The 18,276-nt window shown below is 37.6% G+C and overlaps 2 protein-coding genes across 2 annotated transcripts in view; both read right to left on the reverse strand.

Annotated features, from left to right (window-relative positions):
• Positions 1 to 232: 232 nt before the first annotated feature.
• popdc3 (popeye domain cAMP effector 3) lies at positions 233 to 2,534 on the reverse strand. Its single transcript, XM_066701881.1, has 3 exons — positions 1,834 to 2,534; positions 1,571 to 1,679; positions 233 to 1,159 (listed from the first exon to the last, which is right to left on the reverse strand). The coding sequence occupies exons 1-3, from the start codon at positions 2,337 to 2,339 to the stop codon at positions 866 to 868; spliced, it is 909 nt and encodes a 302-aa protein (XP_066557978.1). The 5' UTR covers positions 2,340 to 2,534; the 3' UTR covers positions 233 to 865.
• A 1,296-nt stretch (positions 2,535 to 3,830) lies between these two features.
• Positions 3,831 to 18,276, reverse strand: part of prep (prolyl endopeptidase) — a 29,132-nt gene continuing 14,686 nt past the window's right edge. The window contains exons 10-15 of the mRNA XM_066701893.1: positions 15,162 to 15,265; positions 7,701 to 7,837; positions 6,738 to 6,832; positions 5,961 to 6,092; positions 5,676 to 5,832; positions 3,831 to 5,308 (exon numbers count right to left, since the gene is read on the reverse strand). Of these exons, the coding sequence (XP_066557990.1) occupies positions 5,017 to 5,308; positions 5,676 to 5,832; positions 5,961 to 6,092; positions 6,738 to 6,832; positions 7,701 to 7,837; positions 15,162 to 15,265 (917 nt within the window). The 3' untranslated portion in view covers positions 3,831 to 5,016. The remainder of the gene's footprint in view (positions 5,309 to 5,675; positions 5,833 to 5,960; positions 6,093 to 6,737; positions 6,833 to 7,700; positions 7,838 to 15,161; positions 15,266 to 18,276) is intronic.

Raw genomic sequence — 18,276 nt, forward strand, 5'->3', positions numbered from 1 at the left:
TATGCAGCAAAGCATTTGTGAAGCCACAACATGTACAACCTTGAGGCGGATGGGCTACAACAGCAGAAGACCCCACCGGGTACCACTCATCTCCACTACAAATAGGAAAAAGAGGCTACAATTTGCACAAGCTCACCAAAATTGGACAGTTGTAGACTGGAAAAATGTTGCCTGGTCTGATGAGTCTCGATTTCTGTTGAGACATTCAGATGGTAGAGTCAGAATTTGGCGTAAACAGAATGAGAACATGGATCCATCATGCCTTGTTACCACTGTGCAGGCTGGTGGTGGTGGTGTAATGGTGTGGGGGATGTTTTCTTGGCACACTTTAGGCCCCTTAGTGCCAATTGGGCATCGTTTAAATGCCACGGCCTACCTGAGCATTGTTTCTGACCATGTCCATCCCTTTATGACCACCATGTACCCATCCTCTGATGGCTACTTCCAGCAGGATAATGCACCATGTCACAAAGGTCCAATCATTTCAAATTAGTTTCTTGAACATGACAATGAGTTCACTGTACTAAACTGGCCCCCACAGTCACCAGATCTCAACCCAATAGAGCATCTTTGGGATGTGGTGGAACGGGAGCTTCGTGCCCTGGATGTGCATCCCACAAATCTCCATCAACTGCAAGATGCTATCCTATCAATATGGGCCAACATTTCTAAAGAATGCTTTCAGCACCTTGTTGAATCAATGCCACGTAGAATTAAGGCAGTTCTGAAGGCGAAAGGGGGTCAAACACAGTATTAGTATGGTGTTCCTAATAATCCTTTAGGTGAGTGTATATATAAATATACACACATACAATTAGTATGAGAAGCAGGCAATCAGTTAGACTTTCAGAGCCCGCTGTGCTGGTCAGCAGAGTTTCTTTCGATGCAGATCAGTCGTGCAATGCTGTTCTGGGCCTGGCATGTCTGTCTTGTCTAAATCCGGCACTGGCATGTGACCAAAACTGGGTAATCTGAGATCATACCGAAATCCATTGGTGTCACTGGCCTGGTCGTTGAGAGAAAACAGTTTGTCTGCAATGTCATTCCTGACCAGGACAGAGAACACTTTGGCGATGTAATGGTTCTTTGCTAAAAGTAAATAGAGTTTTTTTCGTCTCCAGCCTATATATCGACACTGACTGTCAGCTCTCAGAGTGACCTGTGTAAAAACAAAAACACAACTGAAGCGCATCACTGCACAGGATGATTGGAAATCCAATCCAAAGCTTCTGCTGCACATACATTTATAACACTAATAGTCTTATTGAAGTGGTACAGTATTTAGGTTATCACTTATTTAGTTTTCACCGTTGAATAAGTATAGTAGTAATAGTAATGCATTTGTTTCAACTTTCCAATACTCTGCATTCAAATGTGTGTGGCAAAGTGCAACAACATAAGGCAACCCAAAGAGGACTAATACATATATTTTACTTATAAACTTAAAAATATCCATAAATATATGTCCCATTCTCTCTCTCTCTCTCTCTCTCTCTCACACACACACACCTATATATTCTTAAAGTTAATTTGTCTAAAACTAGTAATAGCCAATGTTTGAAACGGTTACCTGGAAGATCCCCTCTTCTGAAGGTCTCAGAGAATCCCATTCTGGTGAATCCAGGAACTGGTAGGGGTAAATATAATGTAAAAACTCACCATTAACGGTCACTTGGATTCTGCCAAAACAGAAAGAAACCGCGAACAATTAACGCACAATTACGCACAATATTACGCACACAAAAAAAAGATGCATTGCAAAGTACTCACACGTTGAAAGTGTAACCGATTTACCAATTACAATAAACCACATGCATCCCCCGTCTAACCCACCTTCCTGACAAAAGAAGGGAAAGTTTCTCAATCGCAGTTTTGCCCTCCATGGCGTAGCAGTGGTCTTTCTCGATCGTGTGGATCTCCCCCTCGCAGCAGGACACTATCTCCCCATACACCGTCAGGGACACCCCCAGTTTCTTGAAGATGAAGGCATACAGATCCTGGAAGTCTTTGTCAAAGGTGACGCTGCGCAGCCGGTAGGCGACATGCACGACCTGCAGCAGACAGACCACGAATATCGCGAAGCTCCAGGAGAAGCTGTCGGCGGCGCAGGCGTCCAGCCAAGCCCAGATGGAGGAGCAGAGGAAGCCCAGCGCCAGGAAGAAGAACAAGTACAGAAGCCCGTAGAAGCCGCTGCCTCCCATGAAACCCAAAACTAAGAAAATATTGGCGAGGTGGCACACGGCCCCTTCCACGTCCTTCTTCCAGTCGGTGCATACTGGGTGCCCATCCTGGGTGCTCCAGAAACTGGCGTTCCCACTCTCCAAAAACTCGGGCTCCATCGGGTAGTAGTTGGCCGAGTTCTTCACATTGAAAAAAGTAATACATAAACAAATAAATACATAAAAAAGGCTAAGTGGTTTAGCAAATAGGCTGTAAGGACATTATTATCCAAATTCCACAACTGGATTTATAGGAAGGCGGAGGCTGGAAGTGTGTGATAACAGCACGCAATAGATTATCTCCAGGACTCACATGTAACCACATACTAGCGAGTCTCATCTCCACTTTAAATGAAGTGTGGCACCTCCTCCCCCTGGTCTCTGTGCCTGCCATGTACTGTGCCGGACAGTTGAAGCGGTTGCCGCGGACTTGGGGAGGTTGGGGACAGAGTAACCCCAGGGAGACCACGGGCATGTACTTATACCATCCTGGATAACGCAATCAATGTATTTCACAAAAACAACAAACTCATCTTTGAAGTACAAGGTGAAAATCAACTATCTTAATGAATGAAAGAATAAATACATAAATAGTTTTTTCTCTGCAGTCCTCTACTACAAGGAAGAAGCAACACCACCATTATCACCCTCTGGGACCAATCCCTCCAGGCAGCTCTTCTGTGTACACACAAACACAATTTGTGAATATATCAGGTGCATGGATTGCAAATATATTGTTGTGCCTGAACAGATCACGGACTCTTCCTTAACTACAGATGCACTACATTGCTGAATAATGCATCCCCGAAGAATAAAGGTATACTTGAGATAAATGGAGGGATTGACACTGCTTTTTTTTTTCTTCCAATGCGTTTTCCTTATATATATATATATATATATATATATATTCCCCAATACCACAGCAATAATGGTTGACGGGTTCAGAACATATGAGTGCATAATCTATATAAATTTAGAAACCAGAAACTAATAGATTAAAGAATTTAAGGCTGACCTGAAAAGGCTTTTTAGATATAAAAATATATAGATATAGGCTGATTAATAAGAAACAAACTAACCAAAAAAAAGGGTTGTGGCAAAAAAAAAAAAAGAGTAAGATAGCATTTGAATTTTAATCTCAGTTTACAGGCATTTTGCATTTCAGTGACCACAAGGATGAAAAGGCTATGGCCAAATGTGGAAATCAACATAGTGTATAGTTTGCGTCTTTTATTTTGGGCCATTGTTCTGAAATAATTCTTGCCATCCTATGTTCATAGCACAATTTTGTTAAAATGAGGGTGCATATTTTTTTTAATACACTAAAGTTGGACTGTCCATGACAAAATCTGGTACACTATTTAAAAGTTTTTGTTTCATTCTGCAAAAGATGATAACCTTTGTATTTGTAAAGAAAATCAGTTAATAAATGTGACAATGAAATGGCAGTACAATAAATGAACTCTGGTGAAAATCAAAAGATTAAATGTCAATCAATTAAATGTTTTCTTGACTGATGCAAAATCTATGACTAGGGGCAATGGCAATTCTTTATCAGGCAGTGCATTTCTAGAACAGAACCAAACACAAAATACAACATAGAAAAATGAGTACTTGGTCAAAATGCAAAGTTTTTATTATTGATGTGAAGTATATTTTCTTTTCTTTTCGAGGTAAATAAGAACAGTTTATGTACAGAGGTAGAAACTCAATATAGCCTAAATTAACAGGCTGCCAAGATATGAAAAACAGCAGGACCACACACAAAAATACAGTGAGTGTTAAAAAGCTTAATTAGTGTATACCCTTAAAATACTGACGCTTAAACATGCATTTAGTGTTTCTAATGATAAATAAATAACTTAATTATGCAGTATGCTCCTTGACAGAATCTGAACCTCTGGTGATGCCCAGTAACAAGTGAAAAAACACTTGTGTGTAGCTTACAGGGCTGAATGACCTTGTACTGAAGTGACAGGAAATACGTTTATGTCACGGCTTTGATATTAGTTTGGAATATTACTTACATTTCATACACTTTGCACAGAACATCGTCCAATCAACGTATAAGAAAAATCTTTTGCATAAAAAAAAAAAGTACTAAATGTTAACGGCTTAAATCATGCTTTTTATCTATATCTCCTCTTTGAATAGGGCTATTTTAACTGATCTGGGGTCAAAGACTAGGTTTCAATAGGTAAAAAAACTTCTCTCCATCTTCCTTGTTATTAATGCAATAGACAAGGTGACAGACGACTGTAATGTTTTACTGATACCATATCAGAATGGAGAAACTTGACTTGCTGAAGGCCGCCTTGCACAATGTAACTGACAATGTATACACATGCATAAAAGAAAAAGTGGTAAAGGAACAATATGTATTATTTGATAAATACAAATGGAAAGGAAAGGAAATTATCAGTCTACTGGTCATCAGAAATGTGTAACATTGGATACAATATTTGTTCTACCTGAAATGTGTGAGAAAAGGCCAAACAAAAACAAAGCTTTAATATCTGAACAAAAATATGGTCATCTGATCTAATAACTAGTTTCCTCAACCTAAGAGCTACAGAATAGAATTGAGTACTACATTTAATTTGAAAACAACCGGGTCTCGTGTAACAGAAAACCAAACAGTTGACGACGGACTTACATCTGGGACTCTAATGAAATCTTACGCACAACCTGCTGGGAATGAAAGTGGTCAATTGTAAGTAAAATCCAATCTGTGTTCTGCTGCTATCAAAGCCCTCGTTTCTATCCCATCTCTGCGACAGCGAGGAGCACCGCGCTCTCATTCAATCCACTGGAGTTCAAGGCATCGGGAAATGAAGGCATACATATCGGCCACCTCCTGGATGACTTTGCTGGTGGGCTTGCCCGCACCGTGCCCAGACTTGGTGTCTACGTGGATGAATAGGGGGTTGGTCTGTTGGGGGAGGCGGCCGACGGTAAACTGCAAGGTGGCGATGTACTTGAGGGAGTGGAGGGGCACTACTCGGTCGTCGTGGTCTGCGGTGAGCAGCAGCATGGCCGGGTACTGCACCCCGTCCTCTGGGACCCTGATGTTATGAAGAGGAGAGTACCTGTAGAAACAAAATAACAGCCTTTAAACAAGCTGTTCTGGATCTCTGAATGATTATGTTTTGCATATACAAGTTTGTCTGTAATAGAACAGTTCCCTTTATGTCCACAAAGGTTTAGTGTACAACAACATTTATGTAAACATCTCCCAATTAAACTCTACAATTGTGTTCGTTAATCTTATTATAAACATTAAATGATATACTAATTAAGTTTAACATGTCTTATCAGATGAATGCAAGAATGCAGTTAAGAAAGCATTAATTAATTTGCAGGTTTTGTATTAATACTTGACCACTAAGGTATCTAAATGTTTCTCAATCATTTCTCATGGCATGATCTCAAATGACTCTATTGTAGATTACTTACTTGATTAACCAGTCGTACTGGTCTTTTATCTCAGAACACCCGAAGTCTGTGGTCCAGGCATGGCCTATGGTAAACTTATGAAACTTCAGCATGTCCATGACTCCAACCTGAGCCACGGCACAGCCAAACAGGTCAGGTCGCTGATTCACACACGCAGCTGAACAAAGACAGAAAGTAAGGAAATCTTTATACTTGATGGTATTCTTGAACCCCTTTAACAAAGTAATAAAAATATCCTCACACATTTTTTAACACTATAGCTGACAGTGCTGTTCAATTACATACCCACTAAAAGACCCCCATTGGAACCTCCATTGATGGTCAGTTTGGAGGGAGAAGAGTATCCTTCCTTGACAAGGTATTCAGCTGCACACTGGAAATCAGTAAAGCAGTTCTGTTTCTGAGCCAACATGCCACCTGCAAGACAAAACCATGGAAAATGATTTCTTTATTTGGCATTGCACACTCAATTCCTGCATCTAGGTATTGGGGGAAATTCACTAATGATATATTCATGATATACAGGCAGGGCTAAAACAATGTGATGTTACTGCTTTCTGGGCATTTAGGAAACAAATGAGAATCAAATTCATACGTAATTTGATTTGAAACATTAGTGGGCTATAAACCACAGATAAGTGAGGATAAATAAACATTGAAAACAAGCATATTTAATTATATTGTTTATGCAGAAATAACCATTAAATACCTTTCATTTTTTAATTAATTTGACTTAATTATTCATTAAATTACTACTTTCAACTATGTCTTTCATCCTGATATATTAACCAATTGTAGACCATGGAAAAAAGGATTAAGCTGATATGCCATTTAATTCCAATGATTAAAAGTAAATGTTATCTACAAGTGAAGTTTTGTTCTTGTTATGAAAAATGTATGATAGTCATCTGTATTGTATTGTAGTCGGACTACAATAAAAAGTAGTATTGATGTTATTTTATTTTTTCTACAAAATGCTGCATGGATCTTATTTGAATAAAAAGCACCACTGAAGCCATAAACTGATATGCTGACATGTTATGCATTTCTTAAAATCCTGACCTTTATGCCAAGTTTCTCCATATTCTCCACCTCCTCGGATATTCGCAACCGCCAGAACTCCACCCAGGTGCCTCACAAAGATGAGCCTGGAAACACTGAAGGGACAAGAGGATGCATTTCAGGACACACACGTTAAGATATTTGAAATCTTCTGTATACATGTTTAAGATTTTATTGTACATGTAGTGTTGTTTTCATTCTGAAATGGAGAGCTCCTCCTTGCAATCCATTTAAGAGGTCAAATGTGTTTTGATAAAGATGTAATATTTATCATTATATTGATTTTTCTTGGGCTCTTATAAACACTGATCTGACATGCATGACTTCAAAACAGACATACAGATCTGTAAATATAACACACATAACAAATATACTGAACGTAACAGAACAGCTCTTAACAACTTGTGGTGACACTGAACATAAAAACAATTTAGACTAGCAGTATTGAAAATGTTGTCCCCAGTAGGTTTCTGTAATTTGAAGATTTGCACATTTAACAGAGCTGAACATGACGAAGGAGGCAAGCAAAACAAACACGGGCACTGCAGGAAAACTGAGGCGTTTAAAAAAAGAAATTAGGACAGCAGTGCGCTGGGTCACTCAGTCTAAATTAGTGATGTGTATTATTTAACACAAGTGAAAGCCGCTCTTAGTTGGCTCAGAAAACAAGTCTAGAAGCAGTGCCTTTTGAGCTCTCAGGGCAGGAACTGAAATATGCCAAGCTCCTCTGTTGCATTATGAAAAACAACTTCCCAGATGTAAAGGTGACATTGTGATTCTGAAGTCTCCTTAAAAACAACTGGGAAAGTACATACAGGGTTTATTCTGCTTATTTTCAAATTTAATCCTTATTAGAAGTGAATCATACCTGACTTGATCTTTACTTAAGTGTTTGTATATTTCTTTCCAACTGTATTCCTTTCCAAGTTGCTTTGTAACATGGATGATAAAAAGCAGTCTTACCTGTAACTAGGGGTGATGGATATATTGAATCCTCCATACCCATAAAGGAAAGCAGGGTGAGAGGAATCCAGCTTAATTCCCTTCTTATGGACAATAAACATGGGAATCTCAGTTCCATCCTTGCTGGGATAAAACACCTGGAAAACACAGACACACATTTTAATGGCCATCCACTCCTAGTTTAAACAACTGTAATAACAATCAATACATTGCTCAAGTATGAAACACATTGAAACTACTCCAATATTTGAATGTAATTTATAAAAAGGCTCAAATCCCTTACAGGAAAATGAAAAGCAACTTTTGAATTGCTTGTTTTTTCTCATTATAGATTAACTTGGATAGGCACAAAAACGTTGAATCAAGCCTTTGTACAATTTTAACCTAGTATAATAATTACTTATAATTATGATAATTTAAACTTGTACAATTTTAAACTAGCTTAAACTGCATGATTTAATGCATTATTTTGCATGCACCTTGCTTTTAGTTTGTTTTAGCCTTGACATTATGATGTCATTGAAGTAGCTGCATGTCCTGGAGATGAATTGTTTAAACACTTCTGTTTCACAATGCTACATTAAAACAACCAAACATGATATGCTACAGGCAACATGTCTCAATTTACTATTAAAACTATAGTATATGGGCTTTAAATTGCAAAGCAGCCAGTCAAAGCTGCACAATATGTACGGCAGAAGAAACCTCACACAAGAAAAACAACTTTCAATAACCAATTATCCCCAGACCCAATGGTGACACCATCGGTGAAGCATGCCAAGAGGTCTTTTCATTACGGCCTATAACATTCCCTGCTCCAATCTTACAGATTAGGGTACACAGAGCAGTCAAGTCCAGAGGAGAAAGGCACGTCCGGCAGGCATGCTTGCAATGCCATTTTGTTGCTAATTTTAGAGAACCTTTACCTTGTGTTTTCAGGTCACTGAATGGGATTTTCTATTTCCCTATAACTGCAGTTTTAAATTGCTTGGCAAATCTGTAAGCCTCCAAAATCAGTTGAAAATAAAACCTATCATTATGATCCCATCGAAATATGAAATTTGTGTAATTTATCACAACAGGTAAGGAATCGTATAAGCAAAATATTTGTATCATTTGGTTTTGCCATTTCCACCCTGCAATACTGAAATACAGTGAGGGGAAAAAAGTATTTGATCCCCTGCTGATTTTGTATGTTTGCCCACTGACAAAGAAATGATCAGTCTATAATTTTAATGGTAGGTGTATTTTAACAGTGAGAGACAGAATAACAACAAAAAAATCCAGAAAAACGCATTTCAAAAAACTTATAAATTGATTTGCATGTTAATGAGGGAAATAAGTATTTGATCGCCTATCAATCAGCAAGATTTCTGGCTCCCAGGTGTCTTTTATACAGGTAACGAGCTGAGATTAGGAGCACTCTCCTAATCTCAGCTCGTTACCTGTATAAAAGACGCCTGTCCACAGAAGCAATCAATCAATCAGATTCCAAGAAAGATTTCAAGAAAGCACATGTACAGGCCTGTCTTAAGTTTGCCAACATCTGAATGATTCAGAGGAGAACTGGGTGAAAGTGTTGTGGTCAGATGAGACCAAAATCAAGCTCTTTGGCATCAACTCAACTCGCCGTGTTTGGAGGAGGAGGAGGAATGCTGACTATGACCCCAAGAACACCATCCCCACCGTCAAACATGGAGGTGGAAACATTATGCTTTGGCGGTGTTTTTCTGCTAAGGGGACAGGACAACTGCACCGCATCAAAGGGACGATGGACGGGGCCATGTACCGTCAAATATTGGGTGAGAACCTCCTTCCCTCAGCCAGGGCATTGAAAATGGCTCGTGGATGGGTATTCCAGCATGACAATGACCCAAAACACACAGCCAAGGCAACAAAGGAGTGGCTCAAGAAGAAGCACATTAAGGTCCTGGAGTGGCCTAGCCAGTCTCCAGACCTTAATCCCATAGAAAATCTGTGGAGGGAGCTGAAGGTTCGAGTTGCCAAACGTCAGCCTCGAAACCTTAATGACTTGGAGAGGATCTGCAAAGAGGAGTGGGACAAAATCCCTCCTGAGATGTGTGCTAACCTGGTGGCCAACTACAAGAAACGTCTGACCTCTGTGATTGCCAACAAGGGTTTTGCCACCAAGTACTAAGTCGAAGGGGTCAAATACTTATTTCCCTCATTAACATGCAAATCAATGTATAACTTTTTTTGAAATGCGTTTTTCTGGATTTTTTTGTTTGTTATTCTGTCTCTCACTGTTAAAATACACCTACCATTAAAATTATAGACTGATAATTTCTTTGTCAGTGGGCAAACGTACAAAATCAGCAGGGGATCAAATACTTTTTTCCCCTCACTGTAGATACTGATATAAAAATCTTCAAGGGGTTTAACTGCATACAGTAATTTAGCTTTTTAACCAGTGTCATGCAGTTTATGATTAGTAATCAGTGCAAATAAAACTGAGAAAACAAGCTATATTCACAAATATAGGAAATCAAAAAAATTATTTAACAAAGTTCTCAATTCCAGTGGTTATTAAAGTCTAGGAAATCCTTTACTACTGTAGTGCAAAACGACCCTATTTACCTTCCCATCAAATGGAATAATCTGCTTCTGCATAACTAGGATACATAATTAGGCCATGAGGTTCGAAAGTGATACAAAAATGCAAGAACTGATCTTCCTTCTACAATACACCGGTGAACACTACATGGATTGTGTGTTAAATGGTTAAAGAGTAAATATTTTATAAGCATTGCCTATCAATTGTCTCTTGCACTTAAGTTTGTCCACTATCTGATGTAAACACAGCATATCCTCATATGTCATTCTGGATTCATCCAGCCACTCGGTTGTGCTGCCAAGAGGTTCAAAGGGATTTATCATCAGAGCCCTTGGACATCCAGATCAGTGTCAGGACTCAATATGTTTCCTAATGCCATCTGTTGAATGACAAACATCCAGGAATTCCCACAAGATTGACCAGAAGAGCCTACAGACAGTGTGCACAAGATACCTGACATTAGAACTCCTTAACCAGGACCTCAAAGACCCACAATCCATTGCTCAAGAGTCACACAAAACACTAAAACACAATATTGTTTAGAAAATAATAATCCAGTTTGTAAGTAGAAGAAACTAATATGCTGTTTGGAAAAGCACAATAAATTGAAAATGAAAAGGGCAGTAAGGGTGTAAATGGAAACTTCTCTTCTTTCCCTTTAAAAGAGCGGTTAAAATTCCAATATACTCAATGGCACTCAAAGGATCACTCTCATCTCTTCTCCATAATTAGTGATAATTCATTAAATCAAGCTTCCTCACACTCTGAACCGTTTCTTATTTGTTTTTGCCCTCCCCACCCCCACACACACAATTTTCACATTTAAAATTGATGAAGTGTGTAAATACCCAGCTGAGTTCTGGAACAGTTCTCTGTACCTCAGCTTTCATGTCATAAATGTCACAAATATTAGATAGCAGACATAAAAAGAATACTAAAGCACAATGAGAAGACTTTTCATTCCAGGCTTTTCAAGCTAAAAGTCATTTCTACACTTTCAACAAGTGCCCTTTTTAGCTCTGGTCTTTATTCTTAACTCTTTCCCTCCTGGAATTTGTCAGAAACAACATGTAAGCACAAGACATCTATTATTAATTGCCTTTTTTAATTTCGTTTTTAGGCTGTTGCCTGCTAGCAATGTGGATAAGACATCTGAAGAAAAGCATTTGCTCTCATCTTGAAATTCAATCTGTATCACAATACGTTAAAAACTGTGAAACAAAGTTAGGAAAACTGATGTTTTCATTTGTTAATTTATCACAGTTTACAAGGTGAATCAAAGACTCAAGACTTATTTCTATCACAGTGGGGATATGCTAGCACTCAGGAATTCAGATACCCAATACCTTAATCTATTTATAGAGCTAGGCTGCCGCTCCTATCCACAGACACGGTCACAAGTTAAAAGACTGGAGATAGACAGAAGACTCTTTCCACGTATAACAGAATGAGTAGATGTGAGATAACGCAATTGAGTCTTTTTTATTTTTGAGTTGGTATGTTATCTGAAAGTTTATTTAAAGGCCACAAGGAGACAGGACAATGAATTCAGATGCTTATAACCCCACTGAACTCCAGTCTGTTGAAACCTAGATCAGAACTTGTGCTTGTACCATAATACACTTGATCATGAAGGATATTGTTGCCAGACTTACTGACATGTTAGTTGCCAGAGGACATTTGTTAACAAAAGAGGCTGTAGGTATTTCAGTGCGAGATTTACTTGAATACTTAGCCCACTTATTAAAACAACACTTTCCATGGCCTAAAGGAAGAAAATTAATGAAACACAAAAAACGTTTCGTCTGCTCCCAGCCTCTAGACCTATGTGGATATAGAACTTTAAAAAAGTGAATGAGCTAATTAACTGCTAAATCACAGTCTGAGGTAGGTGAGAGCTGTTGACTAACATATTAGCGCTATTAATGTAGGTCATGCATTTAGTTATTTGTTATTTTATTTAACACAAACATATCTACAAAAAACTGAAACGGAAAAACATGTGGTTCAGAACCAAAATAGCAGTGAATCCAAGCCATTGCATATTGACAAACCTGAAGCTTCATTTATCCATGTTAAGTTTACATTGACAGGTGTTTTTTTCTATTCACAGGTATGAAATCTTATTGATTTTGAGTAGCACCAGATCCAGTATTTAATTTTTTTTATCCAATAGTTTCAATATAAATAATTTCCCTAAACTAAAAACAGTGATTTAGCAAGTTAAACACAGAGCAGCACTGCACAATTGACTAGTAATATAGCTGACATTTTAGGTTCTAAAACTTTTAATCACTTGAACAAACTGAAAGGTAATGTTTCAGTTATCAGCACAAACTTCAAAATGCCTCCAAGACAATATCAGGAACTTGCATAACAAGGAGAATGCAGTCATTTTGATTATCCCTAAACTTACAAAAGCACCTCACTTTAACAACAAGTCACAAAACATGTTGGGTTTAAAATAACAATTTACATCAGAAAATATCCCAGGATTAAGCTTATCATAATTTTACAATAATCGTTTAGATCTTTACAACTATAAAACCTCCAGTGTGCATCCGTAGACTTTAATTTGTTTGATCAAAATGCTATTGGTCGGACCAAGAAAGGATTTAGATATTCTCACTGAAACATTAACTTTTTTCTACAGAGCACTTGTTTGCTATGTAAACACCAGTCACTTTCATCCAAAAGCAGTCGAGTGTCACATTGAGTGTAACAATGAGTGAATATATATCTATTAAACATATGTTTACTGGGGAAAAACAGATCAACAAAACTAAAACTACTAACAATTTCCAAGGGTGCCTTAGGAATTACATTCAACAAAAAATCCTCACTATAGCTTGTGAAATCTTCTTCATTCCTATATGCATACCACAACTCCCCTGTGCACAAGTGCTCAAAACAGAGGACCTATTGGCACAGTTTCAGGTCAGTCTTACCTCTTGCTGGCAGCTTGAAAACTCATTTAGTCATTAATCTAATAACAGAAATGGCTACCTTCGTCCGGGAGGCCTGGGGGATGAAATGTCCTTGGCAGCAGATGTATCCATGGAAGGATAGGGGGGGGGAAAGTGGGGCTAACTAACAGGAAAGCCGATCCAATACAAAGTGTGTCAGGTATAGCACTGGGCGAGGTCGTTCAAGCGTTCCTCTCACCAAACATAAACCTCTGATGACAAAGAACCAATTAGTTACTGAATAGAAAAATCTGGGCTGCTTTAGTCTTCCTTTAGGGTATGAGACGATGTGTCCGAGAGATAAAATTAATTCACTGGATTCTGAAGAATGTCTTCATGTCTGTTAAAAGTTGGTGTTATTCTTAGCCATTCCCTAGAGAGAGAGAGAGCCCTCAACCTATTAAAATGATGACAGGAATACCCTAGCACTGTGTGTGTTAATTTATTTCAGTTATTTTATTCCCTTTTCATTATATTCTGCAAGGTTATAGTCTGCATCCTTGCTTGAAAATGTGTTTTCAGGCATTCTTATTGAGAACATGCATTACATATGACTGAGCAACACTTACATATTGTAAGCTGATTATGACTGATCTCTACTGTGATGTGAGTTGTATAAACTAGAGATCCTTTCTGAATAATATTGACAATATTCCAAAACTCACAACATTTTCACAAATTTGCCTACAAAACCGACTGATGACTAATCGCTTACACAATGACCTGTGTACTTCATCTTAAAAACTGGATAAACCTCAGCACATAACTGTGGCTATTTGATATGATCAGAAATTTCAAGTAAAATAAAAGTAAGAATCAACTACACCAAGCTCTCAATGTTATCACCAGCCATCGTTTTGACAGGCTAGAATTTGTATTAGTTCACAGACTAACAATAATCCATTGTCAGTCTGTTAACAACGTGGACTACACTTTTCAGAGCAAAAGAATATATTGACATTTGGTAAATAGGTTCTCAACATTGCTGGACCCAGTCTTAGGCAGTAACTCTTCATTAAATAGGTGGTGTGAATAGGATTGTCTGTACTCCTGTCTCTTTGTACTGGAATTCTACACAAAGGTGTCTGGGCAGAAGGCAAATGGATGTCACCAACATTTATTTTGGTTATTTATTTGAAAGACATCACTGCAAAAGAGGCAGGTTTATTAAATATGTATTACACCTTTAAGGAAAAGGCAACAAATAGCCAGTCCCCAGGAGTGAGCTAACCAACAATTAAATTCCCAAATCCCTACTTCTAAACTTTGAATATTTGTCTAATCACTACACTAAATTAATCTAACCATAGAACATGAATTCTCTCGTATGCTTTGAAACAGGCACTGAGCCAAATTGCAAGCCATTTCTTCCTGCCATTCTTCATAAGCGTCACTTAAACTTGATCTAACAGGAATGTGTTACAAGGTAATTATCTCAGTTCTAAAGCAAATGAACCTTAGGTCTATAATTTGATCATGATCACCCATCCATTTTTCAAAGGCCCAAGAGCAAAGGTGAATGAAGATATGGTGGTCACCACACCGTATTGAAGTATTTCATAAACTGTCTTTACACGGGACAGGGACGCATTTAAACCATATACAACATTTGCTTTCATGCTTCTAGACATCAATATTGCAAGTACTGTAACAGTAGAAAAATCACACTAATGATTAGAAATACTAATATAACATTCTACACTGTCAAGCAGGTGCTAAACTTTTACAATGACTTTAAGGAGTGAAGACTTAAGTAATACTCAAATATACTATGAACAGTCATTTAAGATTTATAACTCTGCAAGTTATTCGTATTTATTGAGAAATAACCTTTTCAACAAACGTGTGCATAACACTGAAAAACAAAGTGTTTGCGCTCTTCAAACACAAAGAAAAGCAGAAATGAAAGCAGTGATTTACCTGGGTGGTCTGGTACTCCGAAGGATCGAAGCCCTTGACGGTGACCTCTCTGAACACACGCGGCTCCAAAGGGTCCTTAGTGAGGTCACAGTGGTAGATAATGGCTGAGAAGGAACAAATGAGAGCACTTTGAGGAGTTTGCTCAATACATTAATTTGGCAATAAGTGATTTTTCTAATTGCAGTTAAAACAAGTATAATATAAACTCAAAATAATAATTAAAAAATATATATAAATAAATACAGAAACTAGAGAACACCGTTCACTTTTTTGCTTTTAGTCTATTTAGGAATACCTACCCAAGTGTTTTGCCTTAGCAAGAAAAGTTTTGTTGCAACATCCTAGATGCAACTTTTTTGTGGGAGTATATAAGCTGTGGGGATATTACAGCAAGTGCAATACACATCTGTACTGTGCTTACACCCATAGCAATTTTTGGGCAGAGTTTAAAATAAACAAAACATTTGTCAGGAACGCTCACAGAGTGGATGGAACACGGCTACATTGTGATTTTTTGGTATTTTACCTTCTATCCGAAATGGGGATGAATTTAGATTGATCTCAAATGTATGGAGCTTTAATATTCAGTATTTCACTGAAAGATTCAGAATTTAGTTTCTCTCTCATATCATCCAAATAGCTTTCACAGAAGGCTGAATAATAATGAATACAAAAAGATAAAGGCAATGATTTGCAGTTTACATTTGGGTTCATCATTTTCTGCATTCCAATTCAGTGTCTGACTGTGATTCCTCCGTTTGATTATAGAAAGAAAAGGAAAACAAATCAGCACATTTATTTAATTGGCTTTCTATGTTCAATGGCTATTGTTAATTGGATGCATGCAAAATGAAAAATACACTGCTGTCAGGAAAGACAGAAACTCAGTCATCTAAAACACCTACAAATTGTGGCTGACAGCATTAACTTTGCTTCATTAGGTAAAAAGTCAAGTATGTCTGCATAAACAGAACCCGCTTACAGCTCCCAAGAGCTCTAATCGTGAAAGGAAGCCAATTCCATCAAGGATTGATACAAATTCAGGCAGTACGTAGGGGCCATTTTTCTTGTCTTGATTCATATCCTGCTTAATCAGGGTCTGACATCAACAACAACAACAAACCCATGTAACAAGGTGAAATAGAATTCTGCCAATATTACATGTTAGCATCATTTACAGCTTGTAGTTGTATCAAATAAATTGTGGGAGATGGGTTTCTACATAAAGCATTTATTTTAACAGGGATACCTACACTACAAGCCTATTCCACACTATTTAAGGGAGGCTGACGGAAGACCTGGATCTAACTTATTAATAATATCAAATGAAGAAACATCAGTGGTATCAGTGGATTAAATCCGACTTCTTAATTTTTCAATTTTGGTCTTGAAATAAAATGTGAATATAAACCCGCCAGAAACCCGCAGTTTCTGGTATCTAGTACTACACAAAAACCCTGCACTACAGAGCTGTTGCTGATTTGATTGCAGCCTCTTCAAGGGCTGCTTTTACACACATACTTTAAGCATAGGCAAAAAATATAAAAATAAAATTATGTAAAAAAGATAATGCATCATCTTCCTAGTAGGTACATAATGCATTGTGCGTTTGCTTCGTTGTTATGCACAACAGCCAGTTTTGATTCAAGTAGTGTAGAATTCAAATTCAGTTAATTTGAACTAAAATAATGTGAAGTTATTGCAATGTATGCTTTTACCAATCTTTGGTAATGAGCACAGTTTCAACTGAGGCTAAAGGCAAAACATTTTTTGGGACAGATCTGAATAAAATGTCACCTGGTTAACTGCAGTCCGTGTGGTCACAAGCTTCTTTAGGAATCGCTACCCATGTGGTATTGGCTTACGAATAGGTAAAACATCACTTTAAGCATTACAAAAATAACCTTGATAATATTATACCAGATAGATAGATAGATAGATAGATAGAGACAGATAGACAGATAGATAGATATAGCAGTTCATAATGTGTAACTGGAAAAAAATAAATAAAACTTTCTTCTATGAAATGGGGTATATAGCCTGGCAACATAATTCTGTCTAAACGTATCTGCACATGTGCCATCACCATCTGCCATAATCACACAAATAAAGGGGGGAAATTGGCTTGACTCAACAGGGAGTGAAAACTATTGTCTGCTGGAACAGACAGTTTTCATTTGCACCAGGCAAGTCCAAGCAGGTTTCAGTTTATGTTGTCATCAAGTGTGACAGTATATTATATTATATATATATATATATATATATATATATATATAAAGCCATGTGCTTATTCCTTGTACTGACTCGGTAGCAGAGGGGTGTAAACAATTAATAAAACAAACAACAGATATTTAACTTTGAGCTGAATTGTAAGGCTGCATTGTGGAGGCTGTTTCAAAGAAGGTTAAGATCATAATCAATAGAATGTTATCTGCCCACGTATAACAGCTGTGATCACATATTGTAACATTACAGAAGCACCATCATTTAAGACAGATACAAATATGGCTATAAGATGCAAGGCATTTCTGTATGGGGTTGTGGGGGAAATAAAAATAAATAAATGTAGGTCACTGTATTAACACATCTTGACAAGCATTCGATGTTATGCCGCTTCTGGGACCTCTTCTGGTACTGCATGTAATAAACACTTAGGGGTACAACTGTTTTTTCTATGAGATTACAGATCTAATTACTTTGCACTTGAAGAGAAATGCTTCTATTCTGTGAAAGGTAAAGTCTAGCCAGGAGAAATGGGTTATAGGTCAGTAATAGTGTTGCGTAGGCTGAGTAATGCCATTTAAATTACTCCAATTAGATCAATAGTTTCTAATATATTTTAGGCATTGAAATAGTCGGAAAGGAAAACCCTCTTAACATTTAAATACAGTTAGGTCCATAACTATTTGAACAGTGACACAATTGTCATCATTCTGGCTCTGTATGCCACCACAATAGAATCGAAAGGAAACACATGTAGACTTTCATCTTTAATTTGTGGGTAGTTACATCCAAATTGGGTGAACGGTGTAGGAATTACACCCATTTTTATATGTGGTCTGCCCAATTTTAGGGGCTCAAAAGTATTTGGACAAACTAACATAATCATGACTTA

Source organism: Amia ocellicauda, chromosome 1 (genome assembly GCF_036373705.1).
Source record: "Amia ocellicauda isolate fAmiCal2 chromosome 1, fAmiCal2.hap1, whole genome shotgun sequence".
NCBI lineage: Eukaryota > Metazoa > Chordata > Actinopteri > Amiiformes > Amiidae > Amia > Amia ocellicauda.